Raw genomic sequence first — 19778 nt, forward strand, 5'->3', positions numbered from 1 at the left:
TCCCCTTATGAGGACACCAGCACAGGTATCACTGCCCTTCCTAGCAAGCCTTCCCTGGGCTGTTCTTCCAGCTTGGTTGAGAATGATCTGCCTGAATGGTTTGTTCATACACCAGGTCCCCTGCAGTCTCCACCACTTATTTTCCTAGGCTAGCACTCTCCTTTCCTGTGTACATGTAGAGCCTGCGACACTGTAATGTTACATAAATAAATGCATCCTAGGATTCAAAAAAAGCAAGATATTGCAGAAAGTGAGAAGCAAGTAAAATTGGCCTTCACACGTCCTCCAAAAGTTATCTCTGGCTGCACAGGGAGGCTTTACAACTTTCTGAAGACACCAACATCTGTTCTAAGTTCAGAAAATCTTGAGTAGAGCTAACACATGGAAACAGCCTGTGGGAGCACCACGTAAATAGAAAAATGTCCCATTATTAAACCTCAAACACATCACAAATGGCACTTGCCCTTGCCTTGGCCTCTCAGCCAAGGTCCATTTCTACAGCCAATGACCCAATTGCAGTCCAGGCTGCAGGGAGGGTCATGCTGCTAATTCCCTTTGTCGGCACTGAATGAAAGGACAATAATAAGGCACTGCCATTTCTTGGTGCTTGCAGGGTTTTTTTTCTTCACTAAAGTGGTAAAACCTGTTGGTGAAGCAATTGGTAGCATATACTGCACAATACAGCAGCCACAGAAGACAGAGCTAGCAATAAGCCAGGAGCAGGAGAAACCAATAAAGAAAACCTCCTTGGTTGCCAAAATCGATGACATAGGCTTTCGTGTGCAGGTGGAGAATACCACCAGCCACTGCCTCTTTGATGTGGAATGTGAAAGGTGCTTCAGGAAAGTGACAGCTCAGATGGGTCTGAGGGCAGAGGTAACACTGGCTTGTTACAAGCAAATGTCTTCAGCTGGGCTGTTTCGAATGATAAAAAAAAAAAAAATAAAAGGAAGAGATAGAGGTAGATGTTAAAGTAAGGGAAAATGAGATGTGGAGTGGTTTCCCCTCCCATAAAAATAGGGAAAGACCCGTGAAATCATAGAAATTATAGAAATAATAGAATGGTTTGGGTTGGAAAAGACCTTAAGATCATCTTGTTAGGAACCCCCTGCCGTGGGCAGGGACACCTCACACTAGACCATGTCACCCAAGGCTCTTTCCAACCTGGCCTTGAACACTGACAGGGATGGAGGATCTACTGCTTCTCTGTGCAACCTGTTCCAGTGCCTCATCACCCTCACAGTAAAGAACTTCTTCCTTATATATAACCTGAACTTCCCCTGTTTCAGTTTGACCACTTCATTTCAGATCGCTCTCATCTCACCACACCTTCTTTTGCTCCACAGCATGGAAGAAAGTTATGTTTTCATAGGTTTCATGTTTCCCAGGTTCAGGTATCTATTCACAGATATATTCAGTTCATGCTGCCTCTTCCAGGTGTTCAGAACCTCAGCCTGAGGATCACATTCAGCCCATGCAACAGTGCCTGGGATGGCAAGGCACTTCTAGCCTAACTGGCCCTCTGAGAACTAGTCCAAACCCCTTGGACAGTTGCAAATGGGTTGCCATTTATTCGGTCTGGCAGAATCTCCAAAACTGCTGCACAGACCACAACATGAATGTCTGTATGCTACAGCAGCATGAGGTGTCAGAGGAATCATAATCCATCTTCATCTCCCTTTCCAACATAAGTTTATAGTCTATGACCCTTTTCACATGGTAGGACAAAACTAAATGCTAATCACTCTGCAAATTATGGTAGGAATGGTTACCTTATCTCATACCCATATTATTTTTTTTTTATTCCTATTAAGAAACAAGGAAAGTTTTGGGGCTTCCCAGATGTGGTAAGCGGGATGTGAGGAATGCATTCTGGCATAGACCCCACTCATAGTGCTCAATTTGCCTGTTAAAGCTTTTGACAAACCATTCCTACACAAATACTATAAACCCAGGGCATTTTCAACTCTGTACCTGTCACCCAGCTTAGGAAGATCAGTCAGTCTGGCAGGTTTCTGGAAAAATTGGATGTAGATGTTTCTGTCGGTTTTGTTCTTCATACACTTTACCAAAGTACTTGGGCCAGACAAAACCAAAACAAAAAAAACCTTCACCAACAAAAGAGAAGACTGAACGGGAAGAGTTATATCTGTTCAGTGCTGACTGCAAAATCGTCCCTTTTCTTGTACCACTGAGCTTGTATCATCAGCCTCCCTAAGTACTGGAACTCTAGCAGTCCTTGGAGGGGCAGGAACATGACAAGACACCTTAAAGAAATGACCAAAACCGTAGGTGTGACTTCCAATATCTGCTTCCTCAGAACTTAATGAAGCTATAAGGAAACCACCGCCCTTTCCTCTCTGATGAATGAATGCTCCCATTTGAAGCCCTTCAGGTTCATGAGTGACAAACGCAGTTTATCATATGGCTCTGAGACCTATCATATGGCTCTGAGACCTATCATATGGCTCTGCAAATTACTGTATCACACTGATAGGTGTGATATGAACACACAAACATATTAGTTACACCACTACAGAGAAGTATGAAACTTGCTGGTTTCTATTTTTTTAACCCACACGTTAGCTCGGGCTCAACCCCGCCTTCTCCATGTCACGACAAGCAAAGAAGTAGCAAACAGCATGGAGCATTAAACTTCCACTTTTCCTGCAACCAGCCAGCAGGATGTTGCACAGAGTAAATAGCACATACAAGAGAGAGGAAAGAGTTTAACTATTGTTAGGTGGAAAGACATGCTGTTTAGACTGGGGGGGTTAATGTGCAACATGTGTTTGCAGATAGTTACCCAGAAAAGCAAGTCCAAATAGCATATGTTGAATTCATGCTGAATTTGTACTTGAAAGTATCCCAGAGAGCACAGGAACTCAGCTGCAGACCTCTCCCAAGTGTAGATTCTGGCATCTAAAGAAACTGGAGAGAGACCATGGCCTATTTCCCCTACCCCCCCTACCCCCTTCCCCTACGCCCCCCCTCCCCCCCCCAGAAACAGTATGTTCTGGATGCTTTGAGCCAAGCTTGACCATACCTCCTCCACCCGTAAGTCCACTCCCCATCTCCCATTCCCTGTGGTCCATTCCTCCTTCAATCTGGGCTTGCAAAAGCTTGATGTTTGTCTTATCTAATGTCACTGTGGATGCTCATCTTGTTACACCAAGGGCTACTGTGAGCATTCAGTAGTGGTGTCTGCAAATGTGTGGGGCATGACAAAACAAGCTGACATACAGCAGACACAAGCTACTTGTCTGGGAAGAGCTTCAGCAAAGGCATGGCACACCTGGGACAGCTTTGCCCCTACTATTGCACATGGAAATGCAAGTCCAGATTTCCACATCTTAAATTCTCATGGTTTTGACCTAGCCACCTCATATTAGTTGGCTGTTGGCATTCAGAAAAGCCTGTGAAATGCATGATGCCTAGGTGAGGGAACACTGTGGACTATGGTGTGAAGACCTTAGGCACACTATGGTGTGAGTGCCTTAGTATGTCAAACTGGCAGCATGCTTTATTCTTCTGATCCCATGATGAGACTTTTCATATCATGAGTTTCCTATTGCAACCTGGCTTGTGAAAACTACACACCCTAAAGGAAGAAGTTGCTGGAGGCACGCAGAAAGACCAGATGGGTGGATAGAGCTGGCTCTCTGTCACACACACAAAGGCTTAGTGAGCTAACTTCATCCACAAACAGCTACAGAAAACATGATGAATCTTATCAACATGAAATGTTCTCCTACTTTTACCTATTGGTAGAATGTTCTCTCACTTCTACCTGTCTTCTTGTCCAGATGCAAGGTGGGACTATCCCAAAGAGCTAGTAATCTGCTCAGTGGAAGCTGAGCTCTCTCGTGGCCTCACCATACCCTGACATTAGGGATTACCTTTACTTGCTTAAACGAACATCTTGCCCACATGCAGCATTGCTCCCGAACAGGAGCAGATATCCACACCTTTGCTCCCTTGACACTCACTGTTACTCCCTCTCATACCTGGCTTGACAGGTATGACAGCAGGGATGAAGGCAGTTGCTGGCAGGGTACCAGTGCTCCTCCAGGGCCACAGTCACAGCCTATGTGGCCTGTCTGGTTCCTTTTCTTTACTCTGCTGTCTGGGCACCAACATTTCCAGATGGAGAGTTAGGAAGTAATACTTCTGGGGGCAAGCTGACGCTGCAGAACCCTACTGCCTCCCTGCGATGCGTCTGATGTTGGCCATTGCCTGACAGTCTCCTAGGCTAGAGAGCAATTTATACAGAATGTGTTTGCTCTCTCTGGACAAATAATGCTTTGCCATTCATGGGTCACTTTATACCCAACTTCTTAGGGTGCTCCCCTGTAGTTGCCCCACGTGAATGTGTTTTAGATGCAGGTGTTTTTGGCTGCTGGATCTCAGATAAGGAATTCTCCGAGCATTCAGGCAACTGTTCTCTGGCAGGTGGGCAGTCACCTCTGAACAGGTCTGGAGCAGAGGATGCTTCACCACAGCTGAACTCTGGTCCACACAGTCTGCTTTGGGATCACATATTCCAGTATTTTGTGTGCACCTGAGCATCCCTCACTCCACTAAACTCTGCTGGGAGACCAGGGAAGGGCAAATGGACAGTGCAGCTCAATGTAAATGCCAGTCCTTCCGCAGGGTAAGCAAATATATTTTAATATCACTGGATACTATATTTATGCAAATCATCAAGAAGCACTTGTTTAGAATAATACCTATTCTAACCCATAGGTATTAAATATACTTAGGCTTATTCTGTCCTTGGGGAAGAAAAATCTGTATTTTCCATCAGTGGCAAAATTCCCATGGGATTGTCTGGGCACAATGTCTTTGCCCACCAGTGTCATCTTTGCTGCTGTTTCATCCACACTTCTGTTTTTAAGCAGGTTGCTATAGTCTAGAAATTAGACCAGACACATATCAATAACACCAGAGGGAAAGAATAATCTGAAAAATAGCAAGGACTTTTAATCTGTGTAGACTTCAAAGAGCATCAGCTTTGTCTTTTAAATAAAGGCAACCCAGTGTCCTCCTCATTTAAGTGGGAAAGGCATTGTTTACCAGGTTTTTTATCAGTATCTGCTTATCTCTTTCTGGGCCTCTACAAAGGCAGACTTGATTCCTTGCAGTATCAGATCACCAACTCTATCACAATATGCATCACATTTTAACCCAAATGCTTTCTGACACACTTCTTCCTCCTTCACCCATGTCTCTAGCACATCCCCACTCAATATTGCCCATAGCATCCACGAGACAACTAGACCAGCCAGTTCTCTGCAAATTTCAAGGATCTATTTTTAGAGCTCTTTAAGATGACAAGAAATGCTGACCTCAGAAAACTGTGAAACACAAACTCCTTATTTCATCTTCCTTTCCTGCTCCCTGGAAGCAAACCACCACCATCTGGCCAACTTGCTCCGGGGTCACCACCAAACCAGTGCTAAATCTTCATCATCTCTGCTCCTTGGTATATTCCCAAAAGTTTTGTCCCTGCCAACCCCACATGTCCGATTTCCATTCCCCAGTGCTGCCAACTTTGGTGACTTCTCTCTGTGCAGCACGGGGAGGGGATGCTGTGACTCACCCGGCCTCATGATGGATGCCCCCTGCCAACCAGCTGTTTGTTTGCTTGAGTGACTGCATTGTTGAAGTCCCGTTGCCACATTTGTAACTATACTTTTTTCTTTTTTTTTCTTTTTTTTTTATGACAACCAGAAGTTCAGTTTTATAAACAGATGCTGTTATGGGCCTCTGTTACTCAGCTGGATCAGCGTCAGTCGTTTTTCCAGCCTGCGGTCTCTGTACTGCACACTGAGTCAGATGCAGCCCTGCACAGACTCCTTTGACTTGCTGGTTTCCTCCCAGCGACTCTTGACTCGCTGCCAACAAAGCAGGGCGTAGCTCGTTAATTTTTCTTCCCCACCACCCCCCTTCTCCCTCTCTTTAAAGGCAGACTGATTCATAGTAACTCCTTTAAAACAGAGGGGAACGACACCACCCTCCCACACCACCGGAGGAAACTTAAACCACCACCAGGTCACTCCCCTTCGTTACAGCTCTGCGCTTCAGGACATCAGCACTGCAGCCCAGCACGCTCCTGCTTCTACAGGTGCCAGCCCACAGGGTAAGACCTGCTCTCCAAAAATCCTCAGCAACTTTTCTCCTTCAGCGGCTGCTCCCCTCATGCAGCAGCTCCTGCCTCCTTTTCTCCTCTACTCTGCAACATCTCTTCGACTTGGCACACGAGCTGGCAATGAGATGCACCTTAACCTTTCAGCCTCTGCTTTGAAATCCAGCTACATTATGGGGTAAAGTGATGCTGCAAGGCACCTGATTGCAACCCCGAAGCGCTGACAGCAGTGATGTTGTTTTCACCTCCAGGGCATGTGCAGCGAAGGGGCAGGCAAAGGGTGCCCAACCTGAGCCAGCCCTGTCATAGGAGCTGCCGTGCTTTTGGAGTAGCATTGTTTACAAACGTGGGAAAACGCCTGCTTGAAATGAGGGCTGCTGTTTCAGCATTTCTGGCTCTTACTCATGTTTTTCTGCATGTCTCTCTCGTCTCCATTTGTAGTTTGCTAAGCTTTAACGCAAAAATCATTCCAATCCATGTGAAGTCTGAGAGGAACCAAAGCTGCAGATTTTGGGGTACAATGGGGAGGAGCTCTCATTTTCTATTGGGCTCCCAGCTCTTGAGGGTGAAGCTAAGCCCGAGCTCTTCGGCAAAGCCACACTATGGGCAGAAATGCATGCTATGCCTTCCTTGGCAGCACAGACCCCGGAGTGGAGAGTACTGAGAGGTGAAGTGAGGAAGCAGGGGGAATTGTGAAGAGCACCATGGGCTGCATGGTGGGATTTGAGGAGGGAGATGCTGATGGGAAGGTAGGATGGGATGGTAGGATTGCAGGGACTGTCAATTTTCCCTATTCACCTGCCTTTTTCCAACCAACCACCCCCTCCCTCTTCTTCACCAGTTCTCTCACTTCATCTGTCTGCTATGGTTTGCATCCTGTGGTCAAATCTGAACTATTTTTGAGGTCTGAGAAAGGGAGTGAAGAAAGCCAGTTTGTTGGCACCAGGCTTTGGTTCCTGTTGCAGGAACCCAGCCCGCCTCTGCACAGTTTCATGGGTCTGGAAGAGGCTGAAGCAGTATTTAGCCCACTCTGGCCAGGAATGGCTGGGGCTCAGGCTGGTGCTGGGGACAGTTACTGTATGAATGGCCAAGAACATGAGCTGACCTTAACGTTATGGCAGAAGGATGGATTTTGTGCATTTCAAGTCCTCTCTGACTTGTGGCTTGGTCATGCAAGGATGCCTCCTGCCTGAGAAATAGATGTTTTGAGTGGTAGGGAAGCTGATTGAGGCAACGAGTGTTTCCAGGGCAGTCAGCAATCAGTCTGGGTAGAAAGTGTTCTCAGAAGTTGTGATTTAACATGGTTAACAATGAAATTTGGGTGGCATGGTTTAGTGTAAGATGTCCCTGCCCATGGCAAGGGGGTTGGAACTAGATGATCTTAAGTTCCTTTCCAACCCTAATTATTCTATGATTCTATGAAATCAGTTTGGAAAAATTAATAATACAGAAAAAAATGCTGTGGCGACAGAGCAACTTTCACTCAAAGGCTTTGAATTCCTCAAGGCACCTCTGAGAGCAGCTTTGCCCTGGAACTGCCCACTTGACATTTCTGTACAGAGTGGGATTCTTTTCTGAGCAAACAGGCAAGAGTGAGCTGGGTATGAAAAGTGGAAAACTTGGAGCCCATTAGCTATTGTTCCTATGATAACAGTCAGTCAAATGCCTCCACCCAGCCCGCCTCACACAGCTGCCAAACCCGGGGAGTCTGTGCACTGAAAGAGTGCAGCCTCAATGACAGCTTATTTCTATTTGCTTCCCTGGGGATCAGCCTAGGGAAAGGATGAAAACTGAGGCATCTTACTACCACTAAGTGCTGTGCCTGGAAGCACACCCTGAAATGCAGCTCGTTCATGCAAGGCACTACACACCCACCTAAGGAGTTCCTCCCAGTAGGCTCCCGTGGAAGCTCCCTCCAGCTATGACTAACCATTCAAACACGAGGCACACAGCCTTAGCCATTCATGCAGGCTCACCCTCGTGTGAGAGCAGGGCATCCACAATGGGCACGTGCCACCCCGAGGTAAACATCAGAGAGATGGAATCACGCCACATCCCAGGGACACATTATTGGAGGAGGGACTTGGGATCCTGTGGAGAAACACCCCATTTTGGAGCGGGTGCCTCAAAGCTGCAGGGCTTCTAGTGCTCCACAGTACCCTGCTGAGGACAGAGAGCCCTGGCTGGGGAAACTGGCCCTTCTGGCCCAGCCACTGGTCTTTGAATTGTGCAGTGTGCAAGCAATGCAAGTGCATGGAGGAATTACTGTTTTGTGGCGGGGGTGGAACAGAGGTTGTATTTTGAAACAGTCCTAGGAGATCTGCTGATAACAGCTACTGTGTTTGCAGTAAAAGACCCATCTCAGGGCCTTCTTTAAGATGAGATGGGAGAGATTTGCGGCAAGCACTAATCCTTCTCTCATTATCCTCCCAGCTGTAAGGCTGGCACATGGCACTCTGCCGGCCAAAAGTGGGAGGGGTGGTGGGTACAGCCTGCTTCAGTAGCCCTGCCTGCTCCCATGGGGCTTCACAGGTTCCATCAGTCCCATGTAGCAGCCATATACAACTTCCACAGCACATTCCACTTGCTTACCCTCCCAGTTGCCTTTGGCTGCTGGATGGGTGCTCTGTTCTTAATGGGGTGCTAGACTTAATGGGGATACACTTAATGGGGATAGGGCAGGCAGTTGATAGGGGCCTGGGATTTGCCCTTGGACACTCGAGTGTCCCACAAGGCAAGAAATAGCACTACAAGCCCCCTTTGATCTCAATGGGCTCTTGTGCCTGTGCCCTTCAGCAGGGAGGTGACAGCACTGTCACCCAAAACAGGGTGCAGGGTGTGGCACTCCCAATTCTTCTCCTTCCTCCTGTTCTCCTACAAAAAAAAAAAAAAAAAAAAGGCAATGAAAAAGGACCAAAAATTGGATTTCTTTACCCTTCCTTCAAGGCAGGGAGGAGTAAGAGACCCAGAGGTGCTCTTTTACACCTCCAAAAGGGAGGGCAAGGGATTTCCTATCTCCCCATCTGAAGATGGATGCTTAATATTTCATGGGTCTTTTCTGCTGAGGCAAAGCTCCTCTCCATGGCCCTGCTCTTTTGACGGCACCTGCCAGTACTGATCACTAACTGGTAGCCACAGTGCTGTAATAGTGACGCTGACTAAACGTGCTGAAGCACCAGCTCAAATGTGACTATGCAGATCCTCAGCTAAAGCCAGTCTACACCCAGTCAACTCAGAGCATGACACAGGGCCCAGTAGCAGTCCTCCATATAAACTGCCCAGAGGGAAATCTATAGTGGCTCCTTTCTTAAATCTGCACTCTTCTATCAGACTGCAGGTGGGGCAGCAAAGCAGCCTGTCTTGGGGCTGGCATCTGGAGCATGATTTCTTCCAACCCCACTGGGGGGATTTTGCACAGCACCTCCTTAGTTAGAACAGCTGGACATTGAAAAAAGGAAACACTAGCCAGATTTGCAACCCCACACACCCTCCTCCCAACTGTTTGCAGTAGGGCAGAGACTACATGGAAGCTGCTGTCTAAGACCAAAAGTAGCCCATGCCTTGTCATGGTAGGGAGAGACAGGTTAGAACAATTTAGCTCCAGAACCCATGTTGCCCAAGGGAGTGACTGGTTTGCTAAGCTCCTTTCCTCTGTGAAAACCAGACTGTACTGCCGTCATAGAGAGATACCTATGATGGGAGCCCAGGGACAAATCCTGGGCTAGGTCAGCCCCAGCTATGCACAGAAATGCAATAAACTTAATGAGCATTGGAGTGGCTGATAGCAGGTGAGCTTGTCTGAAGGCTGAGCTCTTGCTATATGAGGCCACCTGGTAACACATTTGGATTAGAGGAAATCCTGGGCAATCTTGGCTGCCCACCTGCCCTAGAATGTCTCAGGAAGGGGAGTTGCAAAAGCAGCTGCCATGAATGGGCCCAGAGTCCACATTCTTCTCATTCCAGAGAGACACCTCCCCTATGGGCTTCAGCAGCCTCCCAGAAAGGACAGTGAGAGCAATGGGAGCAAGACAGGGGAGCTGCAAAATGCTCAGGGCTAGGAGCAGGCTGGTCAGAGCATTACTGAAGATCAGGTCCAGGAATGTGGACCACTGCTGAAGGAAAGCTGGGTTCTGAGGCTGGCACAGTGGCTGTTGTGCAAGCTCAGGCAGCTGAGACAACTGTCTGCTAGCTGGCCTCCAGCAGCTGCAGCCCAGCCAGTGTGTTGTGCCCCGACAAAAGAAGCTCTTGATGCCTAGTGGAAAGCCATTTCTGCATGCAACATGAGCTAGAATGAACCTTACACTGTTCTGCAAGACCCTACTAATCACAGGTGTAAAGAAGCCCTCTTGAAACCAGACAAGTCATTTTACCTTACGACCACCTTTATCCCACCCTTCACAGAGCACTGACTGACTCCAGGCTGCACAGCATCCTCTTCTGCTTTATACTCATGCCCCTGCTCCACCCAGTCCATCACTTGTGCACTGTGGTTTGGAAGAAGGAACTATCGCACAATTTTGCAATTTAAACCTCCACAGTCTTTTGTAAACTGGACTGCAGGAACAGGGACACCCTGGAGGTAGACTGACCTAAAAGCTCAGACTCTTTAGATGCCTTAGTTGCATTGACTTCAGTGTTTCATAGCCTGTACTGACATGTTCAGATGTTTTGCAGTCTTAAGAGAGAGGGATGCTATCTGATAAGGAGCCATTTCAGAGTTAGTCCTTTGAAACAAAAAAGGAAGATCTTTATGAAACTGTCTATGTTAATCAGAGAATTGCAGTTTTAATTTAAAAATGCAGCCAAAAGCACAGCTGATGTGGGCTTCGCAGGCCTTCTACCTCTATCTAAAGGCTGTTGCAGGGAGGAAAAGCAGGAAGTCCCACCAGAAATGATCTGTGCACTTTTAGCTCACACCACACTGTAACCTGAACTTTCCTGTTAGAGCTGTCAGATGGTTTCTCCCATGTGGGCACTGTCAGTGTTGAAGTTAACAGATAGATACGTGCACCCATGAGGAAGCTGTGCATGAGCACACACGCAAACAGACACGTGCTCACAAACACAGTGCAGCTCTGCTCACAGGCAAACCGTGGGTGCACACTCCCATTCACAGCATGAGCCATGCAGAGCTGCAGATGCACACCCCTACACACATACCACGTCATCACCCAGACTGCCAGTCCTCCCACAAGCATTTCTCCTGTATCTCGGCATCTCGTCTGAACCCCTGCAAGTCTCAGCAACTCCCATGTCTAATTAGCACCCTCGCACTGAGAGGTGAGGGTGCTTCCCATCGCATCTTCAAAGGTGCAGAGGAACACTCGTGTACTTCCGTTAGGTCTGAGGTCTTACCCACACCTCTCTGTCACTCGCTGCCCATCAGTCCCAGTCCTTCCTTGGTGTGTCTAGTGTGAGGAGTGACAGCATTTTCCTCCAGCAGCAGCTGATGGCTGCCTGCCAGGCCCCAGGCAGTTGTCTCTTCTGACTAACGAAGGGAGCTTTGGAGTTTCAGTTGATGTTGTCACATGGCTGAGAGCTCGAAGGTGGTTTCTTCTGGAGAAAATGCCAATTTCTCACTGTCTGCCCTAGGAGCTGATATTTCCCCACTCTCATATGAATCACGAGCATGAGAGCTGGAAAACCCTTGTGTGTCATCTTTTGTGGCCCCTCCCTTGCATAGAATCATAGAATAGTTAGGGTTGGAAAGGACCTTAAGATCATCTAGTTCCAACCCCCCTGCCATGGGCAGGGACACCTCACACTAAACCATGCCACCCAAGGCCTCATCCAACCTGGCCTTGAACACCGCATCTCTCAGTGAGTGTAAGTTTGTTACCAAGGGTGGATTCTTGAGGAATTTGTATGGTCCGTCACAAAAATGTGAATCAAGAAATGATTCACATGCTGGGGCTTTACCACTCCTCTGGGAAGGCAAGTCACTTGAACCCTTGGAGACCATACCACCAGGAAATACTTCCCAAGGACCAAACAAAATCTTCCATTTACTTAAGCTTATTTTCAGTTATAGCCCCTCAGGCAGCTCTGCACTTTCCTTTTGGTTGACATTGTTCTGCTACATTTACAGCCTAACTGTACCCCATGTGGTCACCACAGCCACCACCCGTGCATGCAGAAAATTTTCTCATTGCCATAAATCAGAGGCTGCAAAGGTCACCGTGTGCCCACACACACCTCTTTCCTAACCCTTTTCCCACACATACAAAATCTCTTTCCAGAGGCACCAGCCTACTCATCCACATGCCTATAAAAAGTATCTGACTTGTAGATTGAGTCAGTCCAGTCTTTCAAAACCAGGTTGCCAACAGCAGTGCTGGCATACACTTAAAAACATACTTATAAAAGTCTTAAGTCTTATAGGTCTTATAAAAGTCTCAAGTCTTATACATACTTATGAAAGTCTGGAGTCAGCAAGGACTTTGGATTCAGCTGCATCCAAAGCAAGAAACAGAGCAAAGGATGAAAGCAAAAAGATGCTTCTTTGTGGTTGTTTAAAGTTATCACGAACTTTCCAGTAACGATGTGATGGGTTCAAAGTCACCATGCCACCAGAATATCACAAAGATCTTCACGTCTTTGCATCCTGCAAAATGACCCTGGGCACAAGGAGGACTCATGCTCATTTGTTTTTTTCCCTGAAATTCTCTTGTTGAGGAATTGAATGTATCAACCCAAGGGACTTCAGCTGAAAACCTGAGTTTTAGAGGAGTCAGAAGTTACAATGGTGCTTATAGTGCGATTCAGATGTCCTCTGCTTCCTGGACACTGCAGGCTGCTATAGGCTATTGGCTGAGTTCTCCCCTCAGCCAGCATCTCTCACAGTACGCCTTACCAACTCACCCTGGGAGAGGCAGTCCCAAGCAGGAATCTCAGTTCAGAGAAGAGAATGAGAATGGAAGTCAGATGAGCAACATCCCTTAGGAACACTTCAGATCTGAAATATTTCAGATTTAGTTGAGAGTACTCTGATTTTTCACCCCAAACAACCTGATCATTCCTGAAGAAATATGCTGTACAAATCCCCTCTACTCCTTTCACTGCAGTGCACTTTCTGCCAGAAGCAAAGGACCACTACCTAATCTGGTTCACCCTCTTGAGTAACCCACTCCCTCTATTTGAGGAACTATACTGCTGGCCTTTGTCGTATCTCCAAGTGGCACTCTGCATTCCATCCTAATGCTTTGCTAAGTAGCAAACCAAGGACAAGGACTCACTTCTCCAGATTCCTTTCCATACGGGAGGATCCAAACCAGTTAAGTAGACAGAGGGAGAAGATGGGTGGCTACACTTTGCCTGCATGAGAAAACTTCATCTTTGTTCTTAATGGATAGCACTTGCCTGCTTGAACTTGAACTAGGGTGCAGGAGAGCTCTGTGTTGTTCTACAGTGTGTGTACTCTTGCATGGTCAGAGAATACAGATAAGAGTCTGTCATGCTTATCTGTAGGTCTTTTTGTGCTGAAGGCTGCTATGGTGATTGTTATTCATGGTTACTGTTGGTGTGGCTTGTTATTTCTCCTCATCCATCATCCCAGGAAAAGGAAATTCAGTCTACTGTCATCAGTGCAAGACCTTCTCTTGAGTCATGCAGGCTGTTCAGCAGGTGCACAACATTGACTTCTTCTTCCCCACTAGCCTGTCAGACCTCAGTAGTTATTCTACTGTCATGTATCAGCTCTGTTTTTCTTGGCTTAGCTGGGGTCTCTAATCTAGAAGATGTGCCAGGAGGCTCAGTGCAGGATCCACAACCTGGTTGCTTGAGTGATTCTTGAGAAGCAGTCCTAAAACTAACAGTGTCCTGAACACTTTCAGGGTTAAATAATTGTGGTTTGGGGAGCCTCAGGCTGAGTCACTGGAAAAAACTAGCAGCTCTAGGAAGTCTAAGACTGACTCATAGGCCAAGAAGAGCCTAAGGAGGTCCAAATGCAGCTGCAGTTGAGGTAGGGAAATGGAAGAAAAGGCAGTTGCATGCAATTGTGTCCTATTGTTCCAGCAATATGACCCCACCCTGTAGCACAGAAAGATATCTCACACTTAGAAAATGGATAGCTATCCTGTCAATCACCAGTGCTCTGCCTGCTTCTCTGTCTAAAGGGGGAAAGGTCCATGCTGTACCATCATAAACAGAGATGACTGTACCTCTACATCATTTGTTCATCTACTGCTCTTTTGGGATTGTTCTTCAGTGTTTCATTTAAAAGCCAGGAAGAGATGAAGGAAAGGGAAAAATAATGAATAGAGAGGAAGGTTTGTGCTTTAAGTCACAAAGAATCAAAACTAACCTGTGAGCACATATCCCAGGGGGAGTTTGCATTTGATAGAGTGTGTATTCAGGGAGAGGTGGTGATGTTCTCAGGAAGGAGGTGCACTGAAAGCACCTGAGCTAACAGTGTTCTCAAGCAGTGTGAAAATGGGGCAGAGAAAGCAAAGAGAATAAATATTTTAGGGCTTTTTCTTAGCACACTGGTCAAAGTTCTGAGTGTGGGTTGTTTTTGTTTTTTTGTGGGGGGGTTTACATTGAAAAGTAACATTTATCCCTCATTTTCATTTCTGAAAGCAAAGAGAAGATGCATTTTAAATTACTGTTGTAGTTCTTTAGGGTGTTATGAAAGTTCATTTTCAGTCTTTCAAGAACAGGGCTTCTTAAGGTCCTCAAAAATAATCAGCAAGTAACTTCCTAAATGAGTTTTTAAAGAGACCATGGAAAACTACATTCATCTAAGAAAGAAGAAAGCTTAGCCACTGTTCAGCAAAGGCAAATTTCAGGCAAATTTGCCACAATTTGGTGTATGCATACCCAATGCACTGGTGGCAAGAGTACTTGTTACAGTTTGTGTAAGAACCAAGGTAATCAGAAAAAGGATGACAAGTAGTCAAAGGTACAGGAAGATCTGAGTCAGAAGCTCTGTTCAAGGCATCTGCTGCAGATATATTACTTAGTTATGGCAACAGCAATAGTTTCTCACCTCAAGCTCAAAGTACAGTGGTGATATCCATATCAGTTGCCATCCAGCATTTTGAAACCCTCATTCCTTTTTCAGCCAATGGAAAGAAGGGTTTTAACCCTCAGGTTAGGTGTGTTCATTCAGTAGCCTGCATATAGTATTGAGAACCTGGATTTCAGCAATGCTCAACTCATAAGTGACTGTCACTACTCTTAAGAAGGCTGTACTTTCACTAAGTTCATCACTAGGGGAGGTACTGTGACAAGAGAGGACACAGGGACCAGGCCATCCAGGCAAATCAAGCCCTAGAACTTGAGGAGTTTGCTAGGACACCCCAAAGTAGACAAGTAAGCCAGGACTAAACAGCTCCAGAGAGTTCTCCCAGGTGAAGGAAACTTCACAACAGACAAGTTCTTGCTGGGTAGATAGGACCAGTCAGTCACCAAACCTAATCTGTCCTAAGGAATGGCCTCATTTGTGTGGGAGAACTGACCTAACAGAGTTGGCTCCTTGAGATCCTGAACTCAAGGAATTCTTCCTGGTCATGAGCTAATACTGAACCTAACAAAAAGCCACTGACGGAGAAGCCTGCCTGCCTGCCTGCCTGCTGTGGTTTGGGAAACTATATCCAACACAGTGCAAGGAATAGCTGCAGCACTTTACAGGAATACACTCCCACACATGTCCGCAGTGAGAGGAAAGACAGGAGTAGAGAAGGTGAAGTCATTGAGTAAAAAACCCCACATTTATGAGACTTCACAAAGCCTTTCATTACAGTTTGTGTGAAAGACATCAGAAAGTATAATTGTGTTGTTCAGTGACAATGTTACCACACCCTGTACAAATGGTGACAGCATCAAACCTTACCTGAGTCACCTGGACCACAATAACTTGACAGCCAACATTAATCACGTCCTTGATGCTGCTCTTCATTACTTCAGTACTACCAAGAGAAAGCAACACAGCCCTTTGAAACTTTCTAGGAAGCAGTCTTTTTCACAGAGTGGACCCAGTAAACTTTTCTGCCTGATTTCTATGGCTATACTGCATGATTACTAATAAATGCCTAGATGGAGGGGAAATATACTTACTCACTTTCAATGAATTCAGTCTCACAACTTAGATTCATTCCTAGTACTTTGTGTTTTCAGGGGATAAGTCAGCAGCCTTGATGAACAGTGTCATGAGAGCTATTCAAAGCACATTCCTCTCCCTTTCCAATTACGTGTTCATCAATGACAGGGAATCTTACAGAAAGTAAAAGCTTGCAGAGTAGAGAGGGAAAAAAAAACCAACAAACCCTAAACAAACCACAGAGGAACCTGTCTTACAAGAGAATCTTGTTGCAGTAATAAAGCAATCTGCATACCTCAAGTTTTAAAACGAAAACAGTGGCATTTATGTTCTGGTTATTCTCTTCTTCACATTGAGTAAGGGCACCCCCAGTCCACTCTACGGCTGCTCAACACGTGATGCACCCAGCAGCGTACAATCCTGCACTGCACACCCCTCAGCAGCGTCCCAGACCAACCGGAGGAGGCTGCACCACGAGAGGGAAAGGGAGAAGAGGAGGACAAAACCTTTCCTGACCTCTGTGAATCCTGTGGGCAAAAGCTCCTCTCCCTGGTGTGTAGGCCTGCAGTATATCATTTTTACTTTACATAACCACACACCAATTTAAGCAACCTGTGTATATACTCAGGTTATTTTTAAAATGCCCCTAAGCTGACTACCCCTGCTCTACATCTCCTCCCAGACTGGTTTCTTTACCTCCAGGCTTTCTTTAACCTCTTGAGCAACTCCCTTGCAGATTTTGACAGAGGCGTTTGCTTCCAGGATGGATTTAAGATCAACCTGTTTTCTAGTGTGTAAATAAAGGCTATAGTAATGTTATTCTTTGATTCATCCCTTCCCTTCACATCCTCCCTCTGTTCTTGTTCTCTCCAGAGCTCTCTGTATCGCTGACACCACCTAGAAGGGATCAAGATGTTGGTGCTACTGGCTGGTATCTTCGTGGTTCACATCGCCACTGTCATCATGCTCTTTGTCTCCACCATTTCCAACGTAAGTAGACACCCCAAGTGAGAAAAACTTGTAGCAGCGGTAGCCTGCCCTTGGACGCTCAGGTCTGTAAGTGGGGACACACCCTCATGGCCATTACTGAACACGAAGCTGCTCCCACTGCTGCCCCTGAGGGAAGCCCGCCAGAACGGGGGCAAACCCCACGCCGTCATGGCAGCGGGGGAAACCCGGGGCGAGGGCGACCCCTGGCGGCTCGGTGGGGCGGCGCGGCCGCGGTGCCCCTGCACAGCGCTGAAAAGGGTTTCGGGTCCTCCTCGCACCTGCTTGGCGCTGGCTCGCCCTCTGCCGCTCGTATTGCGAGAAGAAGGGGCTCGTCTGAGCGGATTCTCAGCCCCTGGCCCCGAGAGCAGGCTTCCGGGTGTTCTGCCTGGACTAAGTGTCTCCTGGTTCTGGAGAATGCGTCATGTCCCACCCGCTCAGCTGTCGTCTCATGGAACTTGGGCTACTCTTGCTCCCTTTACGGTTTCGTGTGACAACTGACCAGAAGGGCGAGGAAGCTCTCCTCCCGCTTGATGCAACTCTTCCATCCTGTTTCAGGTTTGGATGGTGGGTACTTATGACAAAACAGTCTCATCTGGACTCTGGCTACTCTGCAACCAGACCTGTGGTGAGCTGCCAGTCAGCAGTGACGATGTGGGTAAGCTACATCTCTGTCATGGTGGTGAATTGCAGGACCTTGTTGCACAATGATAAGGCTGAGTCCTGACCCTCTCAAATCTATTTCCTGTGTATTTGTTTACAGCTTCCCTCAGAACCGTGCAAGCCTTTATGATCCTCTCAATCATCTTCTCTGTCATCGCGCTTGTTACGTTCATTGCTCAACTGTTCACCCTGGAGAAAGGCAAACGTTTCTACATCACTGGAACCAACATGCTGGTTTGCTGTAAGTATGCTCGCCTTGCGATGGCTTCACATGCCTGCCGCAGCGTCTGCAAGCGCAAGTAGCTGCATGAGTCTGCCACACATGGCCATCAGGGGAGGTTGTCAGCCAGCTAAATGTTTACAGTGGCCCAATTTTTGTGATGAAACAAAGCACTGAAGAACTGGAAAGTGTTGGGTTTGGGTTGGTTTCTTGTTTTGTTTTGTTGGGGTTTTTTTTAAGGTATATAATGAAAATATGTCCCAATTTTCATTAGAAAAGCCCGGTGGGTTTTGCAAAATACCTTTGAAAGACAACAAAAAATGTTCAACTATTTTTTACGGGGCAGAGGAATAAAGAATTAGGAAACTACTGCTCATGGGATTCAACACGTAGGACCAAACTGTCTGCAGATCTTGTTACTGATTTCCTCCTAATAAAAACTTATTCCCCATGGCACTTACTAACCAAGCCCTGAGTGTCTTATGCCATCACATCTGCGAAAGAAACCCTCCATAAATAATCCTAATGGGCAGCAGCCCCTCTCTCCTATGGCACAAGACATGCATTACAGTCTCAGGGGACAACAGTACTTCAGAACTCCCGCAGGAATGCCGGTTTCTGTGAATTTTCCAACTCTTTTCCTTCTTCTTTCCCACAGGGCTGTGCATTCTGATTGCAGTCTCCATTTACACAGCCCGCTTCACAGGCCAGATACCTCCGTCCATAACTTCTCACCATGGCTACTGCTTCATATTGGCCTGGATCTGCTTTTGCTTCAGTTTCATCGTCGGCATCCTCTACCTTGTTCTTAGGAAAAAATAAGCCTGATGAGGGTCCAGGGGAGAGGGTTGGCTACTGGGAATGGGGAAGAATTGCTCTGCTGAGAGAACTGTTGGGTCATTAGAGACAGAAACAGCCACCATCATCACCACTGCCACCACCACAGAAAAATCACTAACAAAGCTAGAATCCTTAGAAACTCCTTCACCAAAGAGAGGGAGATACAGCTCCAACTGATCTAGCACTCCTGGGGCTGTTACACCAGAAACCTGCAAGTGACCCAGACAGCTCTTCTTTTCTGCAAAGTCATGTCATACCTTTACAAAGCTTCAAGGTCAGCAGTGATGATTGAAGGGCACCACGAAAACAAGGGCTACAATCTTTTTCCTTTCCTAGAACCGTTCTCACTTACTTTTTGGTGTGCCTTGTGGGTTGGGCAGTGAGGCTTATGACCCCTTCTTTTGTCCATTGAAGTAAATGGGATGGGCCTTTTGTTACATTTATATATATATATATATATGCACATATGTGAAAGTTAAAGACATTTAATTGAGAAGCAACCGAGTCAGCATCAAGTTAAATTCATGTTAAAATATCTGCAGAAATGAGGAAGCAATATTTTTTGCTGTTCTGTTTACTGTTTGAGATTCCCATGGTTGAATCAGATATAAGTAGTAAAGGCAAATATACAGGCATAGATGATGGAGAGAGAGGAAGAGAAAGAGAGTGCGGGGTGAAGATACAGAGGAGTTCCTAATTACAGAGGATGCAGTTGCTCAATGATGCACATGCACGGAGGGCATCATCTGGGTGTGTGTCTAAGCTAAAATCTTCTGGTCAGCTCCAGAACGTGGTAACAGAACTGCAACGTTGCAGATCTTTACTGAGACAAGGCCTTATCTGTAGGCAAGGATATTTTTTTCCACATCATCACCCAGTAC

General features: G+C 46.6%; 1 protein-coding gene across 1 annotated transcript; it reads left to right on the forward strand.

Annotated features, from left to right (window-relative positions):
- Nucleotides 1-6076: 6076 nt before the first annotated feature.
- Nucleotides 6077-18879, forward strand: EMP1 (epithelial membrane protein 1; the record flags this gene model as incomplete). The annotated part of the gene is made up of 5 exons (XM_080630655.1): nucleotides 6077-6142; nucleotides 17061-17177; nucleotides 17733-17832; nucleotides 17938-18078; nucleotides 18716-18879. Exons 2-5 carry the CDS (start codon nucleotides 17100-17102, stop codon nucleotides 18877-18879), a joined length of 483 nt encoding a protein of 160 aa, XP_080486781.1. The 5' UTR covers nucleotides 6077-6142; nucleotides 17061-17099.
- Between the last annotated feature and the right edge of the window lie 899 nt (nucleotides 18880-19778).

This window comes from Psittacula echo, assembly GCF_963264785.1.
Source record: "Psittacula echo genome assembly, chromosome: 1".
In the NCBI taxonomy this organism is placed as follows: domain Eukaryota; kingdom Metazoa; phylum Chordata; class Aves; order Psittaciformes; family Psittacidae; genus Psittacula; species Psittacula echo.